The sequence below is a fragment of the Nesoenas mayeri genome (genome assembly GCF_963082525.1).
Source record: "Nesoenas mayeri genome assembly, chromosome: 16".
Classification (NCBI taxonomy): domain Eukaryota; kingdom Metazoa; phylum Chordata; class Aves; order Columbiformes; family Columbidae; genus Nesoenas; species Nesoenas mayeri.
In genome coordinates this window covers 16,267,924-16,288,304 of record NC_137562.1, presented here as the reverse complement: position 1 = coordinate 16,288,304, position 20,381 = coordinate 16,267,924, and the positions used below count along the sequence as shown (strand labels likewise).

The 20,381-nt window shown below is 45.2% G+C and overlaps 1 protein-coding gene across 3 annotated transcripts in view; it reads left to right on the top strand.

Moving 5' to 3' along the window:
* NCOA3 (nuclear receptor coactivator 3) overlaps positions 1-20,381 on the top strand; it is a 62,438-nt gene that overhangs the window by 29,698 nt on the left and 12,359 nt on the right. For all 3 annotated transcript variants that reach the window (XM_080354907.1, XM_080354906.1, XM_080354908.1), the window contains exons 2-9: positions 13,536-13,643; positions 14,456-14,628; positions 15,311-15,411; positions 16,223-16,397; positions 16,938-17,126; positions 17,382-17,483; positions 18,685-18,825; positions 19,855-20,002. In XM_080354907.1, coding sequence (XP_080211033.1) covers positions 13,546-13,643; positions 14,456-14,628; positions 15,311-15,411; positions 16,223-16,397; positions 16,938-17,126; positions 17,382-17,483; positions 18,685-18,825; positions 19,855-20,002 — 1,127 coding nt within the window. In that variant the 5' untranslated portion in view covers positions 13,536-13,545. The remainder of the gene's footprint in view (positions 1-13,535; positions 13,644-14,455; positions 14,629-15,310; positions 15,412-16,222; positions 16,398-16,937; positions 17,127-17,381; positions 17,484-18,684; positions 18,826-19,854; positions 20,003-20,381) is intronic.

Sequence of the window (20,381 nt, the reverse complement as noted above, 5' to 3'; positions counted from 1 at the left end):
GCTGCCTCATACACCGCTTGTTTTCCTACAGATTGAAAGCCAGGGTAGAAGTGTCTCATTATTACTACTTAGTTCTAAGTCGGTGTGTCAAATACGTATTTACCTAACTGTAACTGTTCATATTCTTCTGAATCTTCCTTAAGAATGTGTTTGTTCAGTCTGGGAGGCAGTGCCAGCTGAACTTCGTTGCAAACTTGCAAAGTGGCGGAGGCCCTTGGTAGCCAATGTACAATTTTTCACTTGGGCAGGGCGCTCTGACGAATCCTGGACTTAATTAAAGCGTGTGTCACTTTCAAGCTATGCAGAGTTTGTCACAAAAAATAAAAATCTGTGGTCAAGAAAATTCACCTTCCCTCTGTAGCTTTGCCAAAGCAGCCAAATTCAAGCAGCATTACGTTTTCAATGAAGTATGAATATGAGACTGCGCTAATCCATGTTTCTTTCCCTTTAAACACGTCTGTCTTTTCACTGACAAAAGAAGAGCTGACGTGGTTCCTTTCCTGCATCCGCGACCGTTCTCTCGCTGCCTGCGCAGGTACCGACCTGCCGGCGCTGGGGCGCTGCGGGCAGCGCCGCCTCAGCACCGCCTCACTCAGCACCTTCTCCAGAGATAACATTCAAACCTCCTCCTCAACAAAGAAACTAGGTGCCCGACTGCTTCAGGATGACGTTTTCACCTCTCTAGTGGCTTGTTCTTGCAAATAGTTTCATCACATTTATATCGGGTGTTCATTTTTCTAATGAGAGATTAGGGTGGGGAAGAACCTTCAGCTGCCATGATTTAGGGGTTTTTGTTCAGTCCAATAAGCAGTTCAGTGGTTCAGAAGAGCTCGGTTTGTGGCAGTGTTAGCATACTGGCACAAGGTTGTGAGGGGTCGGTGTGGGCTGTTCTCGGAGTGCTGCTGCTCTCGCTGCCGTTTCATCTGGGAGTGGAGGGAGTCTCCTGAAGCATTGCCAGCAACACCGGGGAACAATGAATATCATATGATTAATAGCAGATCCCCCGCCCCCTCTTTTGTGCAGTTTTCCTTGCAACTGCAAAAGAAACATGCGCTTGTAATGATAGTTGGTGGCCTCCTTGTTTGTTCCAGCCAGTGTTCCCAGGCAGCAGCTATTATACAGTTTATTTTTGCCCACTCCCTGTGATTCTTTGTTCCGCCCTCCCCGCGCCTGTGTGCCTCCTGTCTCCTCATTGTCTGGTTCATGGCAGTTCTGCCTTCTCAGTGGAGCTGCACTGAAGCTGCAAATCATCCTGCTTTTCACAGCGAAATGGAATAAATAAATGCTCTTCTAGAGGAAGGAGGAGTAACTGCTGCTAGGAACGAAGAATCGCTAGTGAACTCTATTTCTGAAGTGTCACTTCAATGTCTTTGTTTGAAAGGCCTCTCGAGCAGTTGCATGGTTGCATCATGGTGACGTTGGGCACAAATGCCTTTTAGTGTTCAAAACAGGTGATCTCTACAAATATTATTGTATGTGCCACTTGTAGGGTGGGAAACCGGCAAGAAGATGAAGACTAACTCTTCAGCAAAGTGATCACAAACTTCACTGGATTTGTAAATCTTACAGCTTCAAAGCGTCCTGCTCTAGCAGGAGTCCCATTTAAGGCTATTACTGAGAGCTACCTGCCGATCATGAGAAAATCACTAGTGTAGCCTTTACTTTTAAAGAAAACAGCCGGGAAGAGGGATATCTGGGATACTGTCAATGCATTTTGTAACCAAAAAGCGTTAAATGAGCAATCACAAGCTGAAAATAAACTGCGGAGTTCTATACCAATATTTTCAGCGTTTATGAGCAGATTTGGGGTTGGTTACGTCTCCCGGTCACCTCGGTGGGGAGGTGCTGGCTGCTTTGGAGCTGCCCTTCTAGAATTTTCTTCCCTGGCCTCCCGCCAAGATTTCGGAACTGTGAGTGAGAAATTCAAAAAGAAGTTTGCACCAAGGTGTGTTCATCGGTTCTTTCTGTTATCGGGAGTAAGCAGTTCCTGTTGTCATGTTTTACTGAAGAGTGACAAGACGATTTAGAGGAAATTCTAGAGCACAACTTCTCCGTTTGGGAAGTGCTTTGTATTCCTAAACCTGTCAGTACTTCTGTTGTGTGCTTCAGATCTCTGCTGGCTCGTTTCCCTGCGCTCTCCTGGCTGTGGTCGCGGAGCTGTGCGCCGCGCTGGACCCTGGTGGCGGGAACTGAAGCTCCTGACTGTCACGCTGGCACAAATGAAGCCGAGAAAGAGTAGACCTGTAGTAGCTGTAACTTAGATTTTGTTTGTTTTTAAAACATTACCATTGCATCTGTGTCTTCTCTGCTTTTATCTCTGTTTTAGTTGGCGGTGAAACTTACTATTTGCAGTTCAAGTGTTTCATTATGGGAGATAGTAAGTGGCTTCTTCAGTAGGTTCGTCTCAAAGCCATCCTGTCAGCATCCTTGTTGCAGATCTCCAGTGAACTCCTGGTCCTCTGCAACAATAGAGGGTTGGGTTTCTGGCATTCAAATATCTCTTTGAAGGGCTGTGTTAGATATGATGACTTATCTTTTCTAAGAAAGAGGTTGATCAGATCTAGAGGTGCTCAAAGCACTGTCAGCCGGTTTTCAGGTGTGCTGCTGCTCTGGCGTTGGAGCAGGATTACAGCAACAAACTTCTTACAAGGCAGTTTAAAAAAACCTCAACGTATGCTTTCTCTCACCATCTCTGCTGGGTTTGTAGTTTGGGTAAGTTCTCTTGTGTGCCACCGGGATGTAGTGAGATGAATGGTTGGAAACATTTTTAAGCGTCAGACCTGTGAATCCTTGAAGCATACGTGTATATACACACAGTCTTGTTTCTTTGGCACTGGGGTTTAGGAGTCAGTCTAAGATTTTTCTTGTTTCCTGTTAACATACAGAACAGTAGGTAGAATGTGTAGTGCTTTTCCGATAGGTGGAGCAATGTGATCTCAGTGAATCAGACCTTCTGCTCTGAGTTTTGTTTCACCTCTCACATTGTTTTGAAAGATGCAGTAAATACTGGGACTGGCTGCTAGAGCTGAAGGACTTTCCGCAGTTACAGTCTCTGGAGGTCGCAGTGTCCGTGCGGCTGTTGCTCACAGATGCTTTGGGGTAGATGTGCCATAGTAGCCGGGTTGTGTCTTGGCTCCGCTGTGGGCCGCGGGGTGCTCAGGCCACAGCACGGCGCACAGCTTGCCTTACCGATCTCTGCGGACGCGGCACACCAGGGTGTTCGCTCTGCAGTCTTTCTAGAAGAGTCTGCTTTATTTCCAGCACCACCAGGATGTTCACTCTGCAGTCTTTCTAGAAGAGTCTGCTTTATTTCCAGCACCACCAGGATGTTCGCTCTGCAGTCTTTCTAGAAGAATCTGCTTTATTTCCAGCACCACCAGGATGTTCACTCTGCAGTCTTTCTAGAAGAATCTGCTTTATTTCCAGCACCACCAGGATGTTCACTCTGCAGTCTTTCTAGAAGAGTCTGCTTTATTTCCAGCACCGTTTAAAACTGGTCTTAGGTTGTTTGTTGGGTGGGGGTAGGGCAGAACAGGATTGCTCCAAGAAATTCCGCATGCTGATGCAGAACCCTCTCTGCAATTCACATTCAGCTTCTTTTGTGTGTGCTCTGGAGAGCTCTTCTTATCTCTCCTATTTTGTCTTTATCTCTGATTTCTCTAAACTTTCCTTCTGATGTTTATTGAGCATATAGTACTTGTCCTTTAGGATGGTAATCAGTGTGACCTATCTGGCTATGTCTCAAAGCAGTACATGAATTTTAAACAGTAGAGAGACCACATCCATGAACAGATGGAGGAAGGAACACAGAAGATTGGCTGAGGTGCTCCATACTGTTACATCTGCTTTTTGTGGTGTGTAGACGTCCTTACAGTAATCTGCTGAAGTCCAGATCTGGAAGGCTGAAACAACAAAAGGGATCAACTTTACAGCTTGTGCTAAAAAACTCATGCGTGATGTGTGCACCATACCCGTTGTTCGCTCTCTGTGAATAATCCCGGCCCCAGCACTGCCCCTGAGGCGCTGCACTGGCCCAGGCCTCAGCTGCACTCTGCCCATTGACCACGACTCTGCACCCTTTTCTGCAGACGTGGTTTGTTCGTGGGCTCGCTGATACTATTCTGCAGGGTGGCTTTGCCGTCTTACTGCAGTGGAAACCGGGGCGTGGGGGTCGGGTTCGCTGGGCCGTAGGTCCCGCGCCCCTCCGATTCCCTGGTGGCAGCGGGGCTGCCCCGGCCGCCTGCCCCCGGCCCTGGGGACACGTGGGCGCTTCGAGCGGCAGTTCTGAGAATCGCGTGCGGTACGCTTCTGATGGAACGTATCCTGGTGGCCAATTAACACCTTGTGTCTCTGCTTTTAATTCTTCCTCTCTTTCCGTAACATTCATTTTGCTTCTTCAGCCAGTTTGCTACAAAGAAACACTGGAAGTGGGAACCTGTCCAGCGGTTTCAGTGGTGAAGGCCGACACGAACTGCTTTTCAGAGCTGCACGTTGTCCCGAGTGCCCGCTTGATGCCTTTGCCATGAGAAGGACCCTGTCTCCCTTGCTGGCTTCCTGCTTCTGATGTGTTGTTTAAATATCTTGTTATTATCAGCTGGAGCTGGGTGCAAGGCAGTGCTCTCGTTCTTTTTTTAGTCCTGTATTTCCTGTTTACATTCGATGTACCGTGTTCTTTGGGTGTTTCAGTTCTTCCCATTCAGACAGGCTCTCCAGTTTTTGAATGCTAACCTTTCTTACAAGAGCCATGGAGGTATTTTTTAGTGCGTTGTTCTCTGCTCCAAAGGCTGTGTAGGTGTAGCAGCCGCTATTCGGGAGCCGCTGGAGAAGCGGCACCTCATTGTCCCGTCCTCCTCTCGGGCTGGGCCGCGCGGGGCTGGGCCGCGTGCTGCGTGCTGTGTGCTGCTTCTCACGCGGCACCAGACCTGCTTCCGAGCGGCGGATTGCTGTTTAAATACAACCAACTTTATAGGATAGTGGATTTGAGAATTTCCTTAAGTTGTGTACACGAGCATTAACTGACTACTGTGCTGACTGTTTTCTTTTTTCCCCATTAAGACTATTTAAGATATTTGGGTTTAATACTTTGAACTGGAGCTACAGATGTTGTGAAGAAATAAATACAGTATTGTGATGTGCTAGAAATTTTCGAATATATGTGTCATGCAGTCTGTATGTCTTTGTTTGATGTGGATAAGTGTTTTGGCAGAATTCTAAGTAGTTTTGAAAATTAAATCTTCACTCAGTTCATATAGTGTAACTCAAGACTTTGAGGTTCTAAACAGCGGGGAATTTGTGGTGATTGTGTAATAATGCTCAGTCGTTTTAGTGTGCCATGCGCCTAGTAAAAAGGTCATATTAAAACCAGAATATAAATACTCTGTCAAATTTGGAATGAAATTTAGTAAGTCCTGGACGTTTTCATCTCTGAGGATCTGAGTTCCAGTGGGAATTTGGTCTCTCTTGTTTCCCGCTGCCTTTACCTCGGTATTTCTCCAGGGTTCTCGTCCCGTTTCTGGCGCCAGGCAGTGATGGTGCTGAGGGCCATGGGGCTGCCAGGCGTCGTTTGTTCCATGGGTTCGCCCTTCTGTTTGGTGGCTTTTGTAGAATGTGTCCGTCATACCTGGCCCGTTACTCTTCTCCTTCTGCAAAGACTCATGTTTCCTTTTCCTGTTCCTCTGTGTTTGAGTCCATTTTGTGCCCGATTCTTCTAAAAACTGAATTTGGCTACAAAATGCAGCAAGAAACAAGACTAATTTAGTTATGGCACATAGTGCTTCCTAACTGCATCTTACAAAATTATTCACATCTTCGTGTTCCAGACAAAAAGCCCCGCTCCCTCCTCCCCCGCGCCCTTGCAGGCGGATAAGGCGCCTATTGTCTGCCGGAGGGCGGCACAGATGCGGCCCCGATGCGGCTCCCGTGGCCGCTCCTCCCGCCCTTCTCGGGCAAGTTGGCCTGGGCTGTGCGGGAAGGAATTCAGGTCACAAATGGTCTTCAAATTATTCTACTTGAGTGAGAGGCAGATGTAGCTGCCTGTGGATTTGTAGATGCTGGAAAGTTATGGCAAAATATGGCAAAATAAGTTTTGTGCAACAAATACTATTTTGTCACCTCAGAGGCCCTTGGCTTCAGAATATCATCAAAGGAGAGTGCGGTTTCAGTGTGAGATTGTGTGCGATCGAAAGAGTTCTAAAGCTGTATTTATGGTTTTTTTCTTAGAGATTAGAAGCAGATGTTAAAGCTGTTAAAACAACCAAGAGTATTAGGAATAACTAATTTTAAATAAATACTTTTATGTATTTTCGTTTCAAAATGGATGCAGATATGTTTGTTCTATTTTGAGATCAATCAATACCAGATTCCTGGCCTGTCAGAACAGTGAATTTAAGGTTGTAGCATGAATGTAGCTTTCTTTTTATTTTAATAACTGTTTAATGACTCTTGCAGATACAAGTCTGTAAGGGCTTACCTAGGATAAAAACGGTCTAAATGTATTCTGGACACACTCAGCTGGTGCCATCGGCTGCACTGAAAGCCCAGATTCTCTCCAGTGCCGTGGCCTGGGGATGAGTCAGGGAAGGAGCACGGGCACCGCTGTGGGGCAGCTGCGCGGGCAGAGCAGCCGTCGGCCTGCCCGCCTGGGTGCTGCAGCTGCACGGCTCCCAGCGCCGCGCGCTCGCAGGAGCAGCGTCCCGACAGGCACACCTGGCCGGAGCAGTGCGGTACCTCCCACAGCGCGGCTGGGGGGGAAGCGTTCTTTCCGGGTCTAGCAGGTGGCTCCCGTGTCTCTGGAGCAGCGACGGGACGCGGTACCCGCTCTGCCGCGGGGCGTTGTGCAGAAGTGACAGGTGAGAGATGCCTACGGGTGTTGCGCAGTGGATGGTGACGGCGTAAGCATCAAGACTTGTCTTTTTTCTAATATGGAGCTCACTGGAGTCCCCGTGTTCTCTTTCATACATTTTGTTATAACAGGGTCCTATAGCTATTCCTGTGAGTAGCAAACAGGGACGTATAGGAAACAAATTAACAAGTAATGACATTCCAAAAATAGAGCCCATGCATTATTTATCAGCGGAACAGGAGATGCATGCGCTCCAAGTGTGTTCCACCTCTGCCCATCCTTTAACTGAGAGCGTCCTGTCATTTTAATATATGCAGAGTGAGCGAGGCTCCAGTTAATTGTCATGTCTGAAAAATAGCTGAGCGGTGCATAGTGCTTACTAAACACTGCGGGGAACTGGTAAATGAAACCTGACAAAGCCTGAAAAATGGCAGTCTCGCTAGGACAGGATGTGTGATACGGAAAGGATGTGTGCTGGGTGAGGATCGTTCAGCGCGTTGCAGCAAGGTGCCGGTGCGCCTTGCCGGCCACCAGGCTACAGAGGGCACTCTTCTCTTTCTCTTTCTAATTAGACTGTGAGTCAGTGGTTCATTATCTAGGAAATGACCTTTTTGACTGAGGGGCGGGGGAAAAAGAGTGGAGAATAATCAAACGAGTAAGTTATGGAATAGTTATTTTATTAGTGCTAGATTAGGATAATGATGTATCAGTACAATTAACAATATAATTCACTGTTTCCTTCATAATGCAAGTAGAGCTGCTTTAATCTTAAAAGATAAGTTTAGACTTTTCAGTACAAAATGGTTACGGTACACCAGAACCTCTGTGTTAAGTGGGTGTGTTGAGTCTCTGCCTGTTGCAGAGGTTGTTACGTTGTACTTTCAGACTCACGAGCTGGAGTTAAGGTGCAGCAGCATTGGTTTTGTCTGCTGCATTTTTCCTCTGCCAGAGGTTTACAAATAAGCTGGTTTTATGTACTGTAGTTGGGAGTGTAGCATATTGTGTTTGATATCTTTTTTAAACGGGCACATTAATTATCGCTGAAACATTTAAGGAGGATTACAGATACTGTCCTTTTTACATCTTCTTTCGAAAAGTAGCCATTGTTTCTACCATGTCTGGCATATTTCACTGTGACTGTATATGTATTTTTTAACCTTAAAACCAGTGTAGCTTTAGCTCTCTGTCACAGTGTTGTTGTCTGTGCCACAGGCAACAATGTGGCTTGTCACTTAGCCGTCCTATCCAGACTCTAATGTAATGTTCTTCCGTTTACGTGGTTTAAAATGGGATTGAAAACCGGATTGTATGTACACTAACATTTGGTAGCCAGGCTGTGCTGGATGCCTGGCTTCTATACGGTGTAAACCGAGCTTCTCCGCAGCTCAGCCTGAAGTGGGAGAGCAGCTGGAGTCGCTACGCGGGGCTCGCAGAGGTGCGCACGTACCCAGCACTGGTTTGGAGCGCTCCGGGCGCTGGGCTGGAGGAGGAGCGGGGCAGGAGCGCGGGCGCCAGGGCCGAGCGCGGCCCCAGGACCGGAGCTGTGCTGCGAGCCCGGCGCTCGGGGCACACGGCGCCTGCAGATGGAGCAGAACGGGAAACAACGCTGAAATCAGTCTTGTTCAAGTTAAGAAGCTGGCTGTTACCTCGGCACTGAGAAGAGGAGGAATGTAGGCTTAGAGCAGGGATAACAGGGTTGAATGGTCAACTCTCAGTATTTAAGAGTCTAGGCTTTCATTTGCAAGGAGAAAACGTGTTATTGAAAATGAGGGATTTTGTTGTTGTTGTTTGTTACAGATGATAACAATGTAGTGACTTACTAGTTTATGGATTTTTCATATCCTGTTTACAGTGGTAGTAACTCGAGGTCTGCTTTACTTTTGATATATGGCAGAATTATTCTGTAGCGTGTTCAATGTTAGCTTGTTGGTTCAGTGGGTAGGGTCTCACACCTGCTCCCAGGGGCGCTGCCGCGGGCGGCTCCTCCGCAGCGTTTGTCCAGACCGAGCGAGTGCAAACGCTCTCCTGGAGCTTTTTCTGACCCTTCAGGAGCCTTCGGGTTTTTCTTTAGTTACTTCACTGCAGTAATTCTTTGAGAAGTTGGATCCCATCTTCTGTTTATACAGCTCAGATATTGGCATCCATGGATGAATATTTAGTTGAGAGGAATATCATACTCTAAAACTGTGTTAAGATTTTTATTTGGTCTTCACCTTAGTACCTGCTCAGGGTTCTTCTCTTTCCCCTTGCGTTTCCAGAAGGAGTCTTTTTGATACTTTTGGGTCTTGAATCTTCCACTTCTAAGTGATTTTTGTGCTGTTCTTTTCTCCCGCATAGGTCGCGCTCTCAGTGAGACTCTTGTTTGTGATTCTGTTGAACGGCCTCTGTTCTTGCACAGGTATGTGTACGCTCACCAGGTTATCAAGCTGTTGTAGCAAGCTGAGGGGAAGAGAACCCGCGCATCAAGCCGAGCAGTGAATGTGAGTGGTGGCGCCTCTTTGTGTGCAGAGCGACATGGGGCAGCCCTCGCCGGCTGCGGGACGTGCCGGGAGGCCGGGCAGGCTGCACCCAGCGTCCCGCCGGGCCGATGTAGCATTTCTGCAGGCATGAACAGCTGAAGGATTTAATTTTCCATGATATCCACAGATTCCTGATGTTGCATCTTAAGATTTCTTAGATTTTTAAAAAATTATTATTTTACTTTGTGTGTGTGTGCTTTTGTTCTGGTTTCCATGATGAGCAGAGGTTGATTTAGCATAAAATGGTGTGATAGAAGTCTTTAATTAGGAGACAGTTTACCCTTGATGCTTACTCTTACGTGACCACATTGTCAATCAACCTTCTAATTGGTAATTCCAGTTCATATAAATAAAGCTACAATCAGTATTGTCAGAGGGGTGGTTAAACCAGCAGATGAATGCATATGTAACCAGTTGATATGAAAAGGTTCAGGTTAATTTCTTCAGAAATCAGCTACTTGAATAAAACTCCTTTACCTGCATGCTGGTGATTACCTAGTGAGTAGTCTGGGTAGAAGTACCAATTTTGGCACTCTTCATTTTGGATAGGACTGTGGCGTGCACTTATGTTTGAATGTCTCATCAATATTTCCCAAGAGCTATTTATTTTTCTAATTAGCTTGAACAGCCTCTGCTTTACGTAGCGCTTTGAGCAGTTTGCAGTAAATCAGTTCAATCACACAGCTGTTGTTTGAAACTTTTCCTAAGTTACTGTAATTCTCTGTAGAGATCTAGAATCTCACTAATTAGTACACTTAATCATACCTTGTATAAAACGCACGACAACATGGATTAATCATTCCCAGGATTTCGTGGGAGACCAGAGCAGCAGAAGGCGGGTGCTCCCGCTCCGAGCCGTCGCTGTTCCCCGTGCGGTTCCGAGCGGGCGCGGGCCGGGCTGACCGGGCGGCCGCACGCTTCCGTGTTACTTGCCAGGCGTAACTTTACAGAATAATTCATTTGGGGCTGCAGCTTTTTATATGAAGATTTAAAAGCTGCTGAGATCAAACAGCTACAACAGTTCCATTATTTCTTCAAAAGAAAAAACAAAAAAAAAGAACCAAACCAAAGCAAACAACTACACATTTAAAATATGTTAGTTCTTCTGTGAAAGGGAACCCAGCTTACCGATGGCGTTTGTGATGATTTGGACTTTTAAGCTGTTTAGCATACAGATTATAGTTAGTTGCACTTAAAATAAGTGAGTTTTACACTCATCTAACCTTAAAATATCGCAATACTGAGTGTTTACTTTTGGGCAAGATGCTCGATATTAGATGGAGTTGAAAAGCAAGCGCTTTTCTTTGTAAAGTAAAGCTTCTTTTGTTTTTCAGGATGTGACTTAAAATGACTTCTGATTCCGAAGGTCCTCTGAGCAACCCCCTGTGCGCGTTTGTAAGGACAAGTGAGTGACCCGTTTTGTGTTCAGACCGCATGTACCGAGTACTTACTCCCTTACCGGTTCAAACGCTGCTGCTCTCAGGTTGCACATACACATATTCTATAGAGGGGGGAGAGGAGGAAGGAGGGAAGGCAGGCAAGCTGTCACACTTTTTATATATGTGTACTTGAAGGAAATAAAAGTTTGTAGTAACAATTTTTCACTGAGACTATGGACTCGCTGGGTGGAATGTCCTCTAGTTTTATTTATATCACATAAAATTTAAATATTTGTGACTTGTCAGCACAAACTAGTTAGTTTGTTACAATCTGCATCTTAAAAAACGTGTGACTTAGGCTTTAGTTTTTTTAGAGAGGAGGATTATAGTTGAGATTCTAACACTATATGGAATTAAAAAAAAATTCAGACAGTCTTCATGATTAATTGAATCTGGTTTGATTTAATTCTCCATAATTGGCTTATTCTGGGGAATGCTAAGAGCCAATTTACGCTTTTTCCCTTGTGAATTTTTTAAACAAGAAATCAGCTCAGGCCTAAGAGCTTCCGAGGTGCCATGGGTACATGTATTTAGCATAGGAAAAAGCTGATGGATTCATGGGACCAAAGAGTGTTAAAAATGTTTTTATACATATAATATGGTTTTTAAATAGTTTGGATGTGTTTTAAATTTATATTGTATGGTCGTGCTTTGTGGGTTTTGTTTTTCTGCGCGTGTGGTCAACTGTTTCAGCTGAACGAATACAAAAACTCAACCTGAAGCATCTAATGGTTTCTGGTTTTGGGGCCCTGGTGAGGACTGCAGCTTCCCAGTTGCCAGGTCCTGTTTGGTGAGCAGGTGTTTCCCCTCCAGTGCTGAGAACAGAGGGAACAGTGCTCGAGCTGGAGGACAAAACCAGGGCACTGCGAAACGAACCAGCAGAAAGCGATTTAATGGATGTTGTTAATTAAGTGGCTTTCCCGTTTGTATGAGGATCAGGCGAGTAAGACCAGGGGAGAAACTATCATACCAAGCTGGAAACTCTGTGCTTACTGTGCTCAGTACTTGTTGATGGCCATTTGACTTGAACACATTCCTGAGTTTTGGGTAATTTCTACTTATCTAAAATGTAGCACAATTTGAGGAAAACTCCCCAAACCCCCAAACAGATTTATGTTTGGAAAAAACATTTTAGCCTGTTAGAAGTTATAGGTTCCTGTTCAATAAACAAAGGTAACACCTGGTGATTTCTTCCATTATTAACTCACAGAATAATAACTTCTTTTGCTAATGTTTCCTGTAGCAGGAAAGTTAGTTTGACTGTTAACAACTTGTACTGTAAATCCATCTGCGTTGGGGAGCAGCTTCTGTAATGTCCTCAGAGAAGAGCTCCAGGCTGCCGGGGCGTCGCAGCCCCTCCAGGCCTGCGGTGATGCTCCTGGGAGGGAAAACACAGGCGGGAGCTCTGCACCTTCGGGTTGGAATAAAGCACCACGAGCTACCTGGGTGTAACAGCAGGAAACAGCCTGTGCCATTACCTAATTTTTCCTTCCTTTCCCAAACTTCTGTATTTAGGCACAGAACGTTTCCTTAAATAGAACTGTATCCTCTGATATGTATCATGTTTGAGACACAATGTTAGAATTTTGGTTTTCTGTTTAATCATACTGTGTGAGTTACCTGTTGGTACAGGTAGGTGTTAAACCAGGAATGACATTTTCATTCAGAATCTTTTAATGCAACCCTGTTACCTGTGAAATTACATTCTGGTGAGATGTCTGTCCTAGCCCAAATTTTCAGCTGTTTAATGTGCTTAAATTCCTTCCTCCTCCTAAATAGAACTAAGTCGCGGCCGCTGACACGCTTGCAGTGCCCGCGCCCTCCCGCGCCGTCCCGTTCCCGTGTGCGCCATTCCCATGCTGCGTGTGCGCCGTTCCCGTGTGCGCCCGTTCCCGTGTGCGCCCGTTCCCATGTGCGCCCGTTCCCGTGTGCGCCCGTTCCCGTGTGCGCCGTTCCCGTGTGCGCCGTTCCCGTGTGCGCCCGTTCCCGTGTGCGCCCGTTCCCGTTCCCGAGAGCCGGGGTCTGCGGGCACAGGAGCTTGAGAGTCAGACGTTCTCATCAGAATCGGCTGCAGCGCATCAGCTGCTGTTACCTGATCAGAGCCTGTTTGTATCGTCTGCTGTTGAAAGTCCTTGCTTGTTCAGGTGAGTAGCTCTTCATTCAGCTGCCTAATTGAAGAAAATGTTATCCTGCGGTTCTTCGGTGCTCTACTGTCATCTAGTGGCGTAGTGGTGTATTTTTCTTGGATGGCCTGTAAGGTGGGCCGCTGCAGAAGTGTTGGCGAGGTTTTTGCCCTGAAGGAATAGATGATTGAAGCCTCCGGGCTTGCTCTTCCATCTCTCTGTATATTGGCTTTTGTCTTATTCATCCTGGTTCTGTATCAAATACTTAGGTGTAAAACCAACTTGTTGTCTGTGCAGTCCATGGGCATAGCTACAGAGTAAGGCATCTTTTGGAATTATTTCAAATACAAGATTATGTTTTACTGTCGTTTTTCATTTCATTGTGATGTACAAAGTATATTTTCCGTCCTCTACTAATGCCTGTCAATTGAGATGGGGATTGGTTATGAATATAATTTGATGTTAAGCATTGTAGCATTTGCTCAGCTGCAGAAGAACTTGTGCTTTAAAGAGATGCCAGTGTAATTCTGGGCTTTGTACACGTGCCGAGTAATCCCGTGGCTGCTCCTCCTTTTGAGAGCTTCATTCTCAGTTCTGATTTTTTTGCTTTCAGTTGCTGATGCATGGTCAAGATGAGCGGATTAGGAGAAAACTCCTTGGATAGCCTGAGCAGTGAGTCAAGGAAACGCAAGGCGTTACCCTGTGATACACCGGGTGCAAGGTAGGTTTATACCGACCACTCTCTTTTTTTGTATTAGGAGGTTTTGAAAATATTTTTCAGGTTTTCATTGCAATTTAGAGTAAGGCTGAGGGAGCTGGGGCTCTGGAGCTGGACAAGAGGAGACTGAGGAGACTCATTCATGTTTACAGATGTATAAAGGGGAGTGTCAGGAGGATGGAGCCAGGCTCTTCTGGTGACAACCAGGGACAGGACAAGGGGCAATGGGTTCAAACTGGAACACAGGAGGTTCCACTTAAATTTGAGAAGCAACTTGTTGGGGTGAGGGTGGCAGAGCCTGGGCCAGGCTGCCCAGGGGGTTATGGAGTCTCCTTCTCTGCAAACATTCCAACCCGCCTGGACACCTTCCTGTGTAACCTCATCTGGGTGTTCCTGCTCCATGGGGGGATTGCACTGGGTGAGCTTTCCAGGTCCCTTCAACCCCTGACACCCTGGGGTTCTGTAACATACAGTCCTTATTGGAAATGTTAGTCTAGAATTAGTATTGGAAGCAATAAAAGATGGATTGCCACCCAACACTGATCACCTAGTAATAGTAATGGTTAACACAAACTGTAAAACAAGAAATTGAAACCAAGACTAATAGAATCAATAGCTGATATCCAGCAAAGCTCAAACCAAACAGCAACGTAACAAAACACGAGCACGTGCCCTTCAGATTTATGTTTGCTGGAAGAGTAACTTCTACCGAGGCTTAATAGGCAGGTGTTACATGAAGTACATTGAGGTTCACAGAGCGAGCACAGCTTTTATATATGCTGGTATGTATATGAAATGATGTTTGTGATTCCTAGTCTGACCTGCGGTGGCGAGAAGCGTCGGCGCGAGCAGGAAAGCAAATACATTGAAGAACTGGCTGAACTGATATCTGCTAATCTGAGCGACATTGACAATTTTAATGTCAAACCAGACAAATGTGCTATTTTGAAAGAAACCGTGAAACAGATTCGACAGATAAAAGAGCAAGGTACAGTTCTCTGCTAAACCAAAAGAAGTAATTTCATTTTCTTGTGATTCCTTGTCCGAAGCAGCAGTTACCTGAGAAATTAGTAGTGTTCTTCACACGAGCAGTTGTGGCTGAGAAGGTCTGCCGACTCTGACTAATTGTCTGTTTAGAAGGAAGGAAGCGTTTACCGCACCTTTCTAATTGGAAATCAGGGCTCTAAAGCCTGGAACGGCCTTTCCCTGCCGGTGTCCTGAACATGCCAGGAGAGCTGGGGCTGGGCCGCGGGGACGCTGAGCGCAGATGGTCCTGTGTCCTCTGCGGGTACAGCACACCAAATCCCCGCGGTACGTAGAACGCAAACTGTTGGCTTTCACTTCGCGGAACTTCGTGCTTCAAGTGAGTTTAATGCTTCGAAACTGATTCCTTAGAAAAATATGGGGCAAACTTCCAGTCAGATGTATTGATTTTATTTGCTTGTTTCTCTTGGCTCTGTCAAGTCAGTTTGTGTGAGCAGAGTTCTGCATTATGTAGCTGTGGCATCTTTTTCTAGTCTTAAGCAAATTGTCAATATATGAGACCTCCTGTCTCATTTGTGGGGTTTCTTGCCTTTCTTCACATGCTTCCTAGAATCTGGCTTGTAAATATTTAAATCTGGTCTTCATTTGAAATGTTTCTTTACCAAAATATATCTTTTGGGTTTCAGGAAAAGCAGTTTCTAATGATGATGATGTTCAGAAAGCTGATGTATCTTCTACAGGTCAAGGAGTTATTGATAAGGATTCACTGGGACCTCTTTTATTACAGGCGAGTATAAATTAGGCTTTAATAAATCTCTATGGAATCAAATCCTTCAGGCAGGTGAAAATATTGCAATAAAGCCTGCAATCCTATAGTAATAAATAGCACACAAGAACTATCCAGAACTGTATGTGAAAGGGTCAGGAATAAAATTTCATGTTTTCTTAATTTTGCTGAAATTCTCTGTCGAAGGAAAAAGAAGAATAGCATTTGCACATGGAATATTTTACTTTTACTTTAGGAGATAGTCATTAAAATAAATGGATGGTGTTTTGCCGACATTCTGTGATTCTGTGATTCTTTATGCCCAGAAAACCAATCCCATATTTGCAAGTGCACTAAAGAGCACGTTTGAAACTTTACTGTTTCACGTAGATGCTGAGTTTTTCTTTCAGTTAAGAAAATGCAATATTTTAGGATATGGGTAGGCCCTCTCCCTTATCCCTCACTAGTGGAAATACCTGCCTGTTCATGTCTTACTACTTGTTTCTGTTGAATTTCTTCTGGTTTCAATTTACCAGCTATTGAAATAATGTTACACAGTCATTATCTTGTGTTGAAGTAAAGCAAGAATGAAACACGAAGGTGGTTATCATGGTGAAAGAGCTCATAGGAATAACAACTGAACGGATTCATTTTTAATATTTAAATTCTTGCTTACCCGACACAGTTTTTCTCAGAGAAAAATTCAAAGCTTTAGCACTACTAATGAAAATGCCTGTATTGTAACTGGACGTTCATCACCCACATAGTTTGTAAAATGGGCGATGGTCAGAATTCGGCAGTGTGTCTTACACGTTGTCATGTTAATATTCAGGCACTGGACGGTTTCCTGTTTGTTGTAAACCGAGATGGGAACATCGTATTTGTGTCAGAAAATGTCACACAGTACCTGCAATACAAACAGGAAGATCTGGTTAATACAAGTGTCTATGGCATCTTGCATGAAGAGGACCGGAAGGACTTTCTTAAAAACCTGCCTAAATCTTCAGGTAATACAGGTTGGCTTACTGCACTGTTACTAGCCCACCTGAAAACAGAGGAGAAAACAACCTAACTCGTGATGGATAGCCTTTCAAAAGAAATTACTTATACAACGAATATTTGACTACTAAACTGTGTTAATCTTGGAAAATATTACTGTGTTCTTACTAAAGCAACACCGCCAGAAGTAAGTGTGCGGGAAATTCGCACCGTACTTCAGCCTTTGCAGTTTGTTTACTTGTAACTTAAACCACGGATACTGCAGTAAGAGTTTCCTAATGACACAGGGTGGAGGGAACTGCTCGAGTTCTAAATACGTGAAAGACTTTTCAGCTCTTCAGTGGCTGTAAGTGTCATGTAGGGGAAGAGATTCCTTGATTATCAGTGCTGCTATTCCCAAGATATAAAACTAATGGTATATTGAGAAGGAATCTTAAAATGTTCTTTAATGTGTGTAGTCTAAAAACAAGGTATCTAAAGTCAGAAAAAACAGTTATTAATTGATTTTATCTTAACATCTTGATACATTTTTACTGTATCATTTGAAGTTAATGGAGTTGCTTGGACCAATGAAACCCTCCGACAGAAGAGTCACACGTTCAATTGCCGGATGATGGTGAAAACCTCCCATGATCTTTTGGAAGACGTCGGCAGCCTCCCGGATACGCGTCAGAGATACGAAACAATGCAGTGCTTTGCTTTATCTCAGCCGAGAGCCATGATGGAGGAGGGGGAAGGTAGGAGATTCTGGGGAGTTATGGTGCACAACAGAAAACTCCGAGTAAAGCTTTTTGGTATTCAGTGTATGGTATGAAATTGGTGGCTTCTGCAATCCGTTGTTACGTAAGTAGGAACAGAATGCAAAACCTTCCATACTTACTGTTTATAGTTCCGTTTTAACAGTGAAAGGCACTTCAGCTGTTTTATTAGATGCTTTAGTGCAATAAATCAGAAGAGAAATTAAAGCAAAAACGTTCTTTTTTTCCATACAGATTTGCAGTCCTGTATGATTTGTGTGGCGCGGCGTATCACGACTGCAGAAAGGGCATTTCCAACAAACCCGGAGAGCTTTATTACAAGACACGATCTTTCAGGTGAGAAGTGTACCTGGAAGCAGGTATGGAGGCATCTCTTGTGCGGGCGCGCTCTTGTTTGAAGAGGAGCAAGTACGTGCAGAGCGTCTCTGCAGTGAGCGGCAGCGTTGGCGCTGGCGGCTCCGGCGGTTCTGTTGCCCTGTGCCGTGGCTCTGCAGTGAGCGGCAGAGCTGGCGCTGGCGGCTCCGGCGGTTCTGTTGCCCTGTGCCGTGGCTCTGCAGTGAGCGGCAGAGCTGGCGCTGGCGGCTCTGGCGGTTCTGTTGCCCTGTGCCGTGGCTCTGCAGTGAGCGGCAGAGCTGGCGCTGGCGGCTCCGGCGGTTCTGTTGCCCTGTGCCGTGGCTCTGCAGTGAGCGGCAGGGCTGGCGCTGGCGGCTCCGGCGGCTCCATTGCCCTGTGCCGTGGCTCTGCAGTGAGCGGCAGGGCTGGCGCTGGCGGCTCCGGCGGTTCCGTTGCCCTGTGCCGTGGCTCTGCAGTGAGCGGCAGGGCTGGCGCTGGCGGCTCCGGCGGTTCTGTTGCCCTGTGCCGTGGCTCTGCAGTGAGCGGCAGGGCTGGCGCTGGCGGCTCCGGCGGTTCTGTTGCCCTGTGCCGTGGCTGGCCGCGCCAACAGCAGCGGTGGGACGCGCGTTCTGTCTCTATGCTAGAACGCTCTTGTTCAGCAAGTTGGCGTTAGAGCATTACTTGTGTTTTAACTTGACAGCATTTCAAACGGTCGTCATCGTGCTTTCCTTTACACGTAAGAAATATTTTAAATTATAACTGAACCTAATGAGAGTTCGTTAGAATGCGTGTATTTTTCCACAGAACATGAGCTAATGTTCAAAGTGGTTTATGCTGTTTAAATTGAAATACTTATATAATCTAGATGGGGCTTTTTCAGATGCCAGATAGTGTTCATAATGTTCATTTGTGGATGTCGTCGGTCGGTATATTTGAAAGTTTTACTGTGTGTGCATCCTTTGGGTGCCAGAGATGGAAGGTTCTATTTTCAGTTATCTGAATCCCTTTGAATATTGATGGTTTAACAAGTGGCATCATATTCTCACATGGCAGATTATTCATAAATGTGACTTCTTCATACTCCAAATTTAGTGTTAGGCTGACGAGCAGTTGGTGATATTGGAGCCTTCTGAAATGTATCGTATCTATATGAAAGTATTGGCATAGTCATAAAGAGTTGAACTTGTGCACGTTCCTGTTCCAGGCAAACTTGTCAACATCGACACAAACTCATTGCGGTCTTCGATGAGACCCGGCTTTGAGGATATCATTCGTCGGTGCATTCAGAGGTTCTTATGCCATAGTGATGGGCAGTCGTGGTCGAACAAACGCCACTATCATGAAGGTAAAAATCTGTTTGCAATGGTCGGTCATCCTGCTTCTCCTCGTGGCTGCAAAAATGCTAAATTCTGCCTGCGTTCATGTTTTTTCTTATCTTTTGTTAGTATTAATTGCTGTGGCTCTTAGTGCAAAGCTGAAGGAGGATGAGTTCCTGAGAAATAGGAATTCTGATGGACATTATTTTGGTTTTCCAACGTGTCTGTTCTGATAGTTTTCCTTTTATTTGAGTTCCTCCTTTGCTCTGGTCCAGGGGAGCTCGCTGGGGGTGGTGACAGTGGTGGTGGTGCCTTTTTCTTACTGGAGACACAGAGGCTCAGGGTGTTCTGGTGTCCGGTGTTAGTGTTGTGTAGCGCTCGCTCCAGGACGTGGTGAAGCGCAGGGAAGCCGCCGTGTTCAGGAAGAAAGGCGACATTTTCTAAGTTCTCTAAACTCTGGTCGTTTTCAAGAGTTCACAAAGTACTTCAGGTAGAGGGGATGTTAAATCAAGAGAAACTCAGACTGGCAGAAAACGGAGTTGCTGTTCCATTGGAAGTTCTTTGACTTAACTCATTAAATAAATCCTAAATTTACAAGAAATTTGGAGCTCAAATTAAAAGCAATGGTTTTAACATTTTTTTAAATGGAAATAACTTTTAAACATTTAAACTTCAAAACAGTCCATCTGAAGGTTTCCAAGCGTCATTTCTGTTCTATATCAATTACCTGTATATTTTAGCGCAATTCCTACTTGGTCGGTTAGACCTGCTCCCTAGGGGGAAGCCACAGAAACCTACTAACCTAGCCCTGGAAATCCTAATGCATGTAGAGCTCACCTGTGCATGGTGAGCACAAAATCATCTGTTGCCTTTTATCTTCCCCTACTAATTTAGGAGAAAATGTGGAATATTGCCTTTTTCCCTTTTTCTGAATATCTATTTTTTCTTTTTTTTATAGTCTTCAGCAAATGAGGGGTATCATGTTAAATATCTGTAGAGTGCATATTATAATTCTTGGGCTTTTAAATATGACCTCTATGTGTGTATTTCCTTTACAGCTTACACGCAAGGTCATGCTGAAACACCGCTGTATCGGTTCTCTTTAGCGGATGGCACCATAGTGACGGCACAAACAAAAAGTAAACTGTTTCGAAACCCTGTGACTAATGACCGCCATGGATTTGTCTCTACCCACTTTCTTCAAAGGTGAAACCAGTGGTATCTGTTTGTCATTTAAGTGTCATAGCTTTTAAAGATACATCTGAAGAAATAGCATATCAAAATATTTTATCTGATCGAAACTCAGAGGGAGTTTGGGAAGCAGAGTTGCACTGGATGCACAGAGACGTGTCAGCCTAACGCTGACGCTCCTGACTGCCCTGGGTGGCAGGAGGGCAGTACCGGTCCAAAGGGGTTTTCCTCAGTGCCTGCGTGGAGCCTGTGTTAGATCTTCGTTATTCATTTGAGTTAACGTTCATTATGATGAAATGCTGAAAGTAGAAATGCTCAGGTACATGCTTTATCTTACTCTTCTTAACTGCAGACCAACTAAAAACACAACAAAACCCCCTCAGTTGCATCACTG